Source organism: Scylla paramamosain, chromosome 12 (assembly GCF_035594125.1).
Source record: "Scylla paramamosain isolate STU-SP2022 chromosome 12, ASM3559412v1, whole genome shotgun sequence".
Classification (NCBI taxonomy): domain Eukaryota; kingdom Metazoa; phylum Arthropoda; class Malacostraca; order Decapoda; family Portunidae; genus Scylla; species Scylla paramamosain.
Genome location: NC_087162.1, coordinates 16,022,948 through 16,035,447, shown reverse-complemented (window position 1 = coordinate 16,035,447; position 12,500 = coordinate 16,022,948). Strand labels below are relative to the sequence as shown.

At 41.9% G+C, this 12,500-nt stretch overlaps 3 protein-coding genes across 3 annotated transcripts; all 3 read left to right on the top strand.

The window, feature by feature from the left end:
* The first annotated feature begins 667 nt into the window (after nt 1-667).
* LOC135105765 (claw keratin-like) lies at nt 668-1,427 on the top strand. The gene is made up of 2 exons (XM_064014217.1): nt 668-812; nt 891-1,427. Exons 1-2 carry the CDS (start codon nt 711-713, stop codon nt 1,152-1,154), a joined length of 366 nt encoding a protein of 121 aa, XP_063870287.1. The 5' UTR covers nt 668-710; the 3' UTR covers nt 1,155-1,427.
* Nucleotides 1,428-4,774: 3,347 nt separating this feature from the next.
* LOC135105764 (uncharacterized) lies at nt 4,775-5,575 on the top strand. The gene is made up of 2 exons (XM_064014216.1): nt 4,775-4,929; nt 5,038-5,575. The coding sequence occupies exons 1-2, from the start codon at nt 4,828-4,830 to the stop codon at nt 5,311-5,313; spliced, it is 378 nt and encodes a 125-aa protein (XP_063870286.1). The 5' UTR covers nt 4,775-4,827; the 3' UTR covers nt 5,314-5,575.
* A 3,958-nt stretch (nt 5,576-9,533) lies between these two features.
* On the top strand, nt 9,534-10,322 carry LOC135105763 (uncharacterized). Its single transcript, XM_064014214.1, has 2 exons — nt 9,534-9,682; nt 9,791-10,322. The coding sequence occupies exons 1-2, from the start codon at nt 9,581-9,583 to the stop codon at nt 10,043-10,045; spliced, it is 357 nt and encodes a 118-aa protein (XP_063870284.1). The 5' UTR covers nt 9,534-9,580; the 3' UTR covers nt 10,046-10,322.
* The last annotated feature ends 2,178 nt before the right edge of the window (nt 10,323-12,500 follow it).

Genomic DNA, 12,500 nt, shown 5'->3' with positions numbered 1-12,500 from the left:
AATTTTCACGCCAGACGTTGCTCCCGAGGAAGTTGGAAAGTTTCAAGGACTCGGAAGGTGTGTGTGTGTGTGTGTGTGTGTGTGTGTGTTTATTCCTCACCCAATTTTTTTCTTCGTTCATCATATTTTCCTCATTCCACAACATCAATTTCCTCTCTATCACATTTTCCCTCCACCCTCATGTTCCTTCCTCCTCTCTGCCACATTTTCCGTCCACCCTCATATTCCTTCCTCTTCATCACATTTTTCTCATCATATCTATCCTCTCGCCCGCACATGTCCGCTTTCCATAATTTTCTTCCTCTTCTGTCATATATTTTCCCCTTCTGCAACATTTAATTTTCCATTGTTCCAGATTTTCTTTCAAAATATTGTATTCTTCCTTCTCTACTTCACATTAGGAGGAAGTTTTTCATCCCACTTCCCACCAAGATTCCCTCCGTGAAACAACAGCGTCTCATGCTCAACCCAATGCACTCGTTCGCGTGCGTCTGCTGAGCATCTCACTGGATGTCCTTCGCGTCCTTCACGTGTACTCTTTTCACAATTAAGAAATTATGACGCGTTTGCAAACAATTTCATTTGATTTTCAAGGAGCGTTAGCTTTTATCTGTGAAAACCGAAGACGACATTTAAAACATAGAAAAAATATATATATTGCTCTTGTCACATTCCTAGTCGGGAAAAATCCGCAATGAGCAATAGCCCTAATGGTTCTGGCTATAAAAGACGGCGCAGATCCTTCCCAGCCACCACAAGCAGCTCACCGCTCCACACCGCTGAACCTTCCTTCACTGGGCATCATGAGAGCTGTAAGTTCTCTGCCTCGTCCACTCACTTACAGACAAGTGCTCCACTGCCCACACTACTCATAATGTCTCTCCTCGCAGCTGACCCTCGTACTGATGGTGGCCGTGGCCCTGACGGCGCTGGTGGTGGTGCAGGCCATGCCAGAACCCTTCCCTGACCCCGAGGCTCTCGCTGATCCTGATGCCTTGGCACACAGATACGGAGGTGGATTCGGTGGATTCGGTGGAGGATTCGGTAGATTCGGTGGATTCGGTGGATTCGGTGGATTCGGTAGAGGATTCGGTGGATTCGGTGGACACCACGGAGGATTCGGTAGATTCGGCAGAGGCAGGTTCTATGGGTAGTGAGAGGCACGCACCCGACACGCGGGGAGAAGCAGGGGAGTGCACACCATCTTGAGGAAAACACCTGGGCGTGTCAATTGACGCCCCTGCTGGCGCTCCTCCCCCTACATTGTCTACATCCGGCCACACTTCACTCTGGTGGTGGGTGACCTGCATCTTGCCGAGAGTTTTAACAATGTGACCGTTCCGTTAAATACATCCCTGCTAATCATACACTCTGGCAGATTTCACTATTTTACGCAAAAACTGTTCAAAATAAACGTACCTTAGTATTATCTATCTTCGTTTACCCTGAATGAGCATGCCTATATGTGTGAGGAGAGAAGAAGAGAGGGAATCCTGCAGGCACTGGGTAACCACGCTAGGTCAGCAGCCAAGAGGCGGGCGAGACATAAGGACAGAAGAGAACCACCCCGACACCAGCGCCACCACGCAACTCACGTCTCACTGCAGTTCCAGCTCCCTCACATCTGAACACCACTAACTGAAAGATGTTTCGACACCACTGTGACTTCGCGCAAGGCACTCTCTCCTCATAGTATGAAGTGTCGTTGAAGAGAATATAAGACGACACAGAACAGGAAAGGAGAGGCAACATGACACTTAGAGTAATTTCAAAACAACGAAGATCCTTCCAAACTAACGATTGCTGTTGCTGCCGCTATAATATTTATACAGTTACAGATACTACAAGGAAAACCACCACTATCATTACTACTACTACTACTACTAAGGACGATAATAATAATAATAATAATAATAATAATAATAATAATAATAATAATAATAATAATAATAATAATGCAATATTGAAAACTAATGGTGCTACTGTTGCTGTTATTGCAAGAACTACTATCACTTCTACCACCACCACCACAACCACCACCACGACAACATTAACGGTAACAGCAACACCAACACCAAAAGCAGCAACAACGACAGCAACAACAACAACAATAATAGCTAGAACTATTACTATTACTACAAGTACATACTCCTGTTAGCACCACCACTGCTACTACCACTACTACTACTACTACTACTACTATTACTACTACCACTACTACTATTACTGCACCGACAATACAATCAGAAGGACTAAGCGGATGCTGAGTTAGAGCTGGATATGATTTTTCATAAAATTGCGGTGTTTCAATCAATATTTGCGGATGCAGATGAGGTTGCGGATCTCTACATAAGAAGAACATAAGAAATAAGGGAAGCTGGAAGAAGCGACCAGGCTTACACCTGGCAGTCCCTGTATGAAATGTACCAATCTATTTCCACTATCATCCCCATCCACAAACACATCTAATCTTCTCTTAAAGCTCCCTAATATCTCAGCACTAACAACATGATTACTGAGTCCGATCCACTCACCTATCACTCTATTCGAGCACCAATTTCTTCCTACCTCTTTCTTAAACCTAAATTTTTCAAGCTTGAACCCGTTATTTCTTGTTTAATCCTGGTTGCTGATCCTAAGAATTACATCCCCTTTATTATAACCCTTATACCACTTAAAGACTTCTATCAGGTCCCCTCTTAACCTACGTCTCTCTAAAGAATGTAAATTTAACAGCTTCAATCTCGCCTCGTAAGGAATACTCCTCATCCCCTGTATCCTTTTAGTCATTCTTCTTTGTACTGATTCTAATAGACCTATATCTTTCCTGTAATGTGGGGACCAGAGCTGCACAGCGTAGTCTAGATGAGGTCTGACCAGTGCCAAATATAACTTTAATATTACTTCGGGCCTTCTACTTTTAACACTCCTAAAAATTAATCCTAATATCCTATTTGCCCTGATTCTGGCTTCTATGCATAGCTTTCCAAGACGGAGTTCAGAGCTAACGATAACTCCTAAATCTTTCTCGCACCCTGAACCTACCAGAGTTTCATTGTTTATTGTGTACCTACTGTGTGGGTTTCCTCTACCTACGCTTAGTACTCAGCATTTGTTGATATTACACTGCATTTGCCATCTGTCTGTCTATTCATTCATCCTATCTAAATCTGCCTGCAAGGCGATGGCATCCGATTTTGACCTAATTAATGTACCTATCTTTGTGTCATCCGCAAATTTACTAACATCACTACTAATTCCACTATCCAAGTCACTGTTATATATTAAAGACAAAAATGGCCCTAATACTGATCCCTGTGGCACCCCACTAATTACATGATCCCACTCGGATTTAGAGCCGTTTATTACTCTATTAGCACTATATCGACGGTTGTGGATACGAGTAATTCTTATACATATCACAGTAATACAGAGTGTGTCGTATCTGCAACACAATGCCCAGGAGAGGAGAAAAAGAGAGAGGGAGAAAAAAAGAAACAAACACAAAAGACAAACATCCAATAAAGAGTACAATAAATACACATATAATGTATACATTTCAAGAATATAGAAGCACAAGATGAAACTGGGGAATAGGAGTACAGGGGGCAAGATGGAGGGAGCAGAACTGGGAAAGGGATGTGTGAAGGAAGAACGAAAAGGAGTATGGGACAGGAAACGGGAGTACTTATCCCTCCCTCACTGCTTCCCCTCTCCCTTTAATTCTTCACTCCCTCCTCACATTTCCTGCTGCATCTATTTTCTTTCTACTCTCTCTCCGTACTCAAATCCTCCTCCTTCACCCTTCCCAGACTTCCTTGTCTCCCGCCATGAATTCTCTTCTCCCTTCTCCCTTCTTCCCTCTATACAGCATTCACTCCATCCTTCCTGATTCTCGTATAATTCTGTTTTCATTCTCACTCAGTGTCATTGTATTTAGCAGTCCTTAGGATCGTTCTTACCACTTCATATTTCGCTACCTTGCACTCTCTCTCTCTCTCTCTCTCTCTCTCTCTCTCTCTCTCTCTCTCTCTCTCTCTCTCTCTCTCTCTCTCTCTCTCTGTCTCGCGTGTGTGTGTATGTATATATATATATATATATATATATATATATATATATATATATATATATATATATATATATATATATATAATCTGCTCTCTCTCTCTCTCTCTCTCTCTCTCTCTCTCTCTCTCTCTCTCTCTCTAACTCTACAATTCCTCACCCAATGTCTTTTACCTCGTTCGTCATATATATATATATATATATATATATATATATATATATATATATATATATATATATATATATATATATTTTTTTTTTTTTTTTTTTTCACTCTACAACATAATTTTCCTCTCCGCCACATTTTCCCTCCACCCTCATATTCCTCCCTCCTCTTCACCACGTTTTCTTCTCTTCATATTCATCCTCTCGCTTGCACATGTCCGCTTTCCATAATTTTCTTCTTTTTCTGCCATATTTTTTTTCCCTCCTGAAAAATTTAATCCCCCCTTGTTCTACATTTTCTTTCTTACATGAAACAACAACGTCTCGTGCTGAACCTAATGCACTCGTTCACGTGTGTCTGGGCTCAGAACAGTCTGCTGTGCGTCTCTCACTGGATGTCCTTGGCGTTCTTCACGTGCACTCTTCACAACTAAGAAATTATGACGCGTTTGCAAACAATTTAATTTTATCTTCACGGAGCGTTAGCTTTTATCTGTGAAAACCGAAGAGGATATTTAAAACAAATGAGAAACAAAAAAAAAAATTGCTCTTATGACCTTTCTAATCAGGAAAAATCCGGAATGAGCAATAGGCCCAATGGTTCTGACTATAAAAGGCGGCGCAGATCCTTCCCAGCCACCACAAGCAGCTCACCGCTCCACACCGCTGAACCTTCCTTCACTGGGCATCATGAGAGCTGTAAGTTCTCTGCCTCGCTGTCGTGGCGCGCCACTTCCCCCTTTACGTCCACTCACTTACAGCCAAGTGCTCCACTGCCCACACTACTCATAATGTCTCTCCTCGCAGCTGACCCTCGTACTGATGGTGGCCGTGGCCCTGACGGCGCTGGTGGTGGTGCAGGCCATGCCAGAACCCTTCCCTGACCCGGACCCCGAGGCTCTCGCTGATCCTGATGCCTTGGCACACAGATACCGAGGTGGATTCGGTAGATTCGGTGGAGGATTCGGTGGATTCGGTGGACACCACGGAGGATTCGGTGGATTCGGTGGACACCACGGAGGTGGATTCGGTGGATTCGGTGGACACCACGGAGGTGGATTCGGTGGATACCACAGAGGTTAGTGAAAGGAACGTCCCCGACACGCAGGGAGAAGCAGGCAAGCATACACCATCTTGAGGACAACATATGGGCGTGTCAATCGGCGCCGCCTCTCCACCCACATTGTCTTCATCCGGCCACACTTCACTCTAGTGGTGGGTGACCTGCTTCTTGCCAAGTTTTAACAATGTGACCGTTCCGTTCAATACATCCCTGCTAATCATACACTTTGGCAGATTTCACTATTTTACGAAAAAACTGTTCAAAATAAACGTATTTTAGTATTATCTATCTTCGTTTACCCTGAATGAGCATGCCTATATGTGTGAGGAGAGAAGGAGAGAGGGAATCCTGCAGGCACTGGGTAACCACGCTAGGTCAGCTGCCAAGAGGCGGGCGAGACATAAGGACAGAAGAGAACCACCCCGACACCAGCGCCACCACGCAACTCACGTCTCACTGCAGTTCCAGCTCCCTCACATTTGAACACCACTAACTGAAAGATGTTTCGACACCACTGTGACTTCGCGCAAGGCACTCTCTCCTCATAGTATGAAGTGTCGTTGAAGAGAATATAAGACGACACAAAACAGGAAAGGAGAGACAACATGACACTTAGAGTAATTTCAAAACAACGAAGATCCTTCCAAACTAACGATTGCTGTTGCTGCTGCTATAATATTTATACAGCTACTGATATTGGAAGGAAAACCACCACCACCACCACTACTACTACTAAGGACGATAATTATAATAATAATAATAATAATAATAACAATATAATAATAATAATAATAATAATAATAATAATAATAATAATAATAATAATAATATTAATAATAATAATATTGAAAACTAATGGTGCTACTGTTGCTGCTGTTGCAAGAACTACTATCACTTCTACCACCACCACCACAACCACCACCACGACAACATTAACGGTAACAGCAACACCAACACCAAAAGCAGCAACAACGACAGCAACAACAACAACAATAATAGCTAGAACTATTACTATTACTACAAGTACATACTCCTGTTAGCACCACCACTGCTACTACCACTACTACTACTACTACTACTACTATTACTACTACCACTACTACTATTACTGCACCGACAATACAATCAGAAGGACTAAGCGGATGCTGAGTTAGAGCTGGATATGATTTTTCATAAAATTGCGGTGTTTCAATCAATATTTGCGGATGCAGATGAGGTTGCGGATCTCTACATAAGAAGAACATAAGAAATAAGGGAAGCTGGAAGAAGCGACCAGGCTTACACCTGGCAGTCCCTGTATGAAATGTACCAATCTATTTCCACTATCATCCCCATCCACAAACACATCTAATCTTCTCTTAAAGCTCCCTAATATCTCAGCACTAACAACATGATTACTGAGTCCGATCCACTCACCTATCACTCTATTCGAGCACCAATTTCTTCCTACCTCTTTCTTAAACCTAAATTTTTCAAGCTTGAACCCGTTATTTCTTGTTTAATCCTGGTTGCTGATCCTAAGAATTACATCCCCTTTATTATAACCCTTATACCACTTAAAGACTTCTATCAGGTCCCCTCTTAACCTACGTACGTCTCTCTAAAGAATGTAAATTTAACAGCTTCAATCTCGCCTCGTAAGGAATACTCCTCATCCCCTGTATCCTTTTAGTCATTCTTCTTTGTACTGATTCTAATAGACCTATATCTTTCCTGTAATGTGGGGCCCAGAGCTGCACATCGTAGTCTAGATGAGGTCTGACCAGTGCCAAATATAACTTTAATATTACTTCGGGCCTTCTACCTTTAACACTCCTAAAAATTAATCCTAATATCCTATTTGCCCTGATTCTGGCTTCTATGCATAGCTTTCCAAGACGAAATTCGGAGCTAACGATAACTCCTAAATCTTTCTCGCACCCTGAACCTACCAGAGTTTCGTTGTTTATTGTGTACCTACTGTGTGGGTTTCCTCTACCTACGCTTAGTACTCAGCATTTGTTGATATTACACTGCATTTGCCATCTGTCTGTCCATTCAATCATCCTATCTAAATCTGCCTGCAAAGCGATGGCATCCGATTCTGACCTAATTAATGTACCTATCTTTGTGTCATCCGCAAATTTACTGACATCACTACTAATTCCACTATCCAAGTCATTGATATATATTAAAGACAAAAATGGCCCTAACACTGATCCCTGTGGCACCCCACTAATTACATGATCCCACTCGGATTTAGACCCGTTTATTACTCTATTAGCACTATATCGACGGTTGTGGATACGGGTAATTCTTATACATATCACAGTAATACAGAGTATGTCGTATCTGCAACACAATGCCCAGGAGAGGAGAAAAAGAGAGAGGGAGAAAAAAGAAACAAACACAAAAGACAAACATCCAATAAAGAGTACAATAAATACACATATAATGTATACATTTCAAGAATATAGAAGCACAAGATGAAACTGGAGAATAGGAGTACAGGGGGCAAGATGGAGGGAGCAGAACTGGGAAGGGGATGTGTGAAGGAAGAAGGAAAAGGAGTATGGGACAGGAAATGGGAGTACTTATCCCTCACTGCTTCCCCTCTCCCTTTAATTCTTCACTCCCTCCTCACATTTCCTGCTGCATCTATTTTCTCTCTACTCTCTCTCCGTACTCACATCGTCCTCCTTCACCCTTCCGCGACTTCCTTGTCTCCCGTCATGAATTCTCTTCTCCCTTCTCCCTTCTTCCCTCTACTCCACAGCACGTGCCTTCCTCACCCTATTACTTTGCTCTCCCTTTCTCCTTGGTCTTGTCACAAACCTCCCTCCCTGTCACCTCCCTCCCTTTATCCATCCAAGATAAGGGGAAGGGAGTGATAGCTCGCTCTCTCCCTTTCACTCATTCCACAGCATTCACTCCATCCTTCCTCACTCTCGTATAATTCCGTTTTCATTCTCACTCAGTGTCATTGTATTTAGCAGTCCTCAGGATAGTTCTTACCGCTTCATATTTCGCTACCTTGCACACTCACTCAAGCTTGCGCTCTCTCTCTCTCTCTCTCTCTCTCTCTCTCTCTCTCTCTCTCTCTCTCTCTCTCTCTCTCTCTCTCTCTCTCTCTCTGTCGACATCTATCTAACCGTGTATATATATATATATATATATATATATATATATATATATATATATATATATATATATATATATATATATATGTATATACAGACAGACAGAGAGAGAGAGAGAGAGAGAGAGAGAGAGAGAGAGAGAGAGAGAGAGAGAGAGAGAGAGAGAGAGAGAGAGAGCTGACTTGTGTGTGTAATTTTTACTGTTTTTTTTTTTTTTTGACACTATCAAAAATAAATTAACAGTGTTTACAGTCAAGCACAGCACGTTGAGGCGTAGGTGACTCGTTTAAATATGAGCTTCTTTTTAACCAATTATGAACTCTCTCTCTCTCTCTCTCTGTCTCTCTCTCTCTCTCTCTCTCTCTCTCTCTCTCTCTCTCTCTCTCTCTCTCTCTCTCTCTCTCTCTCTCTCTCTCTCTATATATATATATATATATATATATATATATATAAAATCTGCTCTCTCTCTCTCTCTCTCTCTACAGTTCCCTCACCCAATGTCTTTTGCCTCGTTCGTCATATATATATATATATATATATATATATATATATATATATATATATATATATATATATATATATATATATATATATATATATATATATATATATATATATATATATATATATATATATATATATATATATATATATATATATATTATGTATTTTTTTTTTTTTCCACTCTACACCATAAGTTTCCTCTCCGCCACATTTTCCCTCCACCCTCATATTCCTGCCTGCTCTTCGCCACGTTTTCTTCTCTTCATATTCATCCTCTCGCTTGCACATGTTCGCTTTCCATAATTTTCTTCTTTTTCTGCCATATTTTTTCCCTCCTGAAAAATTTAATTCCCCCTTGTTCTATATTTTCTTTCCTACATGAAACAACAACGTCTCGTGCTGAACCTAATGCACTCGTTCGCGTGTGTCTGGGCTCAGAACAGTCTGCTGTGCCTCTCACTGGATGTCCTTGGCGTTCTTCACGTGCACTCTTCACAACTAAGAAATTATGACGCGTTTGCAAACAATTTCATTTTATCTTCACGGAGCGTTAGCTTCTATCTGTGAAAACCGAAGAGGATATTTAAAACAAATGAGAAATAAAAAAAAAGTTGCTCTTGTGACCTTTCTAATCAGGAAAAATCCGGAATGAGCAATAGCCCCAATGGTTCTGACTATAAAAGACGGCGCAGATCCTTCCCAGCCACCACAAGCAGCTCACCGCTCCACACCGCTGAACCTTCCTTCACTGGGCATCATGAGAGCTGTAAGTTCTCTGCCTCGCTGTCGTGGCGCGCCACTTCCCCCTTTACGTCCACTCACTTACAGCCAAGTGCTCCAATGCCCACACTACTCATAATGTCTCTCCTCGCAGCTGACCCTCGTACTGATGGTGGCCGTGGCCCTGACGGCGCTGGTGGTGGTGCAGGCCATGCCAGAACCCTTCCCTGACCCGGACCCCGAGGCTCTCGCTGATGCTGATGCCTTGGCACACAGATACCGAGGTGGATTCGGTGGAGGATTCGGTGGATTCGGTGGATTCGGTGGGCACCACGGAGGATTCGGTGGATTCGGTGGACACCACGGAGGATTCGGTGGATTCGGCAGAGGTGGTGGATTTTATGGCTAGTGAGAGGCACGCACCCGACACGCGGGGAGAAGCAGGGGAGTGCACACCATCTTGAGGACAACACCTGGGCGTGTCAATCGACGCCGCTGCTGGCGCTCCTCCCCCTACATTGTCTTCATCCGGCCACACTTCACTCTGGTTGGTGGTGGGTGACCTGCATCTTGCCGAGAGTTTTAACAATGTAACCGTTCTGTTAAATACATCCCTGCTAATCATACACTCTGGCAGATTTCACTATTTTACGCAAAAACTGTTAAAAATAAACTTACCTTAGTATTATCTATCTTCGTTTACCCTGAACGAGCATGCCTATATGTGTGAGGCGAGAAGGAGAGAGGGAATCCTGCAGGCACTGGGTAACCACGCTAGGTAAGCAGCCAAGAGGCGGGCGAGACATAAGGACAGAAGAGAACCACCCCGACAGCAGTGTTTTAATCAATATTTGCGGATGCAGATGAGGTCGCGGATCTCTAATAGCACTGTATCGACGGTTGTGGATACGAGTAATTCTTATACATATCACAGTAATACAGAGTGTGTCGTATCTGCAACACAATGCCCAGGAGAGGAGAAAAAGAGAGAGGGAGAAAAAACAAACAAACACAAAAGACAAACATCCAATAAAGAGTAACAAAAATACACATATAATGTATACATTTCAAGAATGTAGAGGAAGAAGATGAAACTGGAGAATAGGAGTACAGGGGGCAAGATGGAGGGAGCAGAACTGGGAAGGGGATGTCTGAAGGAAGAACGAAAAGGAGTATGGGACAGGAAATGGGAGTACTTATCCCTCACTGCTTCCCCTCTCCCTTTAATTCTTCACTCCCTCCTCACATTTCCTGCTACATCTATTTTCTCTCTACTCTCTCTCCGTACTCACATCGTCCTCCTTCACCCTTCCCCGACTTCCTTGTCTCCCGTCATGAATTCTCTTCTCCCTTCTCCCTTCTTCCCTCTACTCCACAGCACATGCCTTCCTTACCCTGTTCCTTTGCTCCCCCTTTCTCCTTGGTCTTGTCACAAACCTCCCTCCCTGTCACCTCCCTCCCTTTATCCATCCAAGATAAGGGGCAAGGGAGTGATAGCTCGCTCTCTCCCTCTCACTCATTCCACAGCATTCACTCCATCCTTCCTCACTCTCGTATAATTCTGTTTTCATTCTCACTCAGTGTCATTGTATTTAGCAGTCCTCAGGATAGTTCTTACCGCTTCATATTTCGCTACCTTGCACACTCACTCAAGCTTGCGCTCTCTCTCTCTCTCTCTCTCTCTCTCTCTCTCTCTCTCTCTCTCTCTCTCTCTCTCTCTCTCTCTCTCTGTCGACATCTATCTAACCGTGTATATATATATATATATATATATATATATATATATATATATATATATATATATATATATATATATATATATATATATATATATATATATATATATATATATATATATATATATATATATATATATATATATATATATACAGACAGACAGAGAGAGAGAGAGAGAGAGAGAGAGAGAGAGAGAGAGAGAGAGAGAGAGAGAGAGAGAGAGAGAGAGAGAGCTGACTTGTGTGTGTAATTTTTACTGTTTTTTTTTTTTGACACTATCAAAAATAAATTAACAGTGTTTACAGTCAAGCACAGCACGTTGAGGCGTAGGTGACTCGTTTAAATATGAGCTTCTTTTTAACCAATTATGAACTCTCTCTCTCTCTCTCTCTGTCTCTCTCTCTCTCTCTCTCTCTCTCTCTCTCTCTCTCTCTCTCTCTCTCTCTCTCTCTCTCTCTCTCTCTCTATATATATATATATATAAAATCTGCTCTCTCTCTCTCTCTCTCTCTCTCTCTCTCTCTCTCTCTCTCTCTCTACAGTTCCCTCACCCAATGTCTTTTGCCTCGTTCGTCATATATATATATACATATATATATATATATATATATATATATATATATATATATATATATATATATATATATATATATATATATATATATATATATATATATATATATATATATATATATATATATATATATATATATATATATATATATATATATATTATGTATTTTTTTTTTTTTTCCACTCTACAACATAAGTTTCCTCTCCGCCACATTTTCCCTCCACCCTCATATTCCTGCCTGCTCTTCGCCACGTTTTCTTCTCTTCATATTCATCCTCTCGCTTGCACATGTTCGCTTTCCATAATTTTCTTCTTTTTCTGCCATATTTTTTTCCCTCCTGAAAAATTTAATTCCCCCTTGTTCTATATTTTCTTTCCTACATGAAACAACAACGTCTCGTGCTGAACCTAATGCACTCGTTCGCGTGTGTCTGGGCTCAGAACAGTCTGCTGTGCCTCTCACTGGATGTCCTTGGCGTTCTTCACGTGCACTCTTCACAACTAAGAAATTATGACGCGTTTGCAAACAATTTCATTTTATCTTCACGGAGCG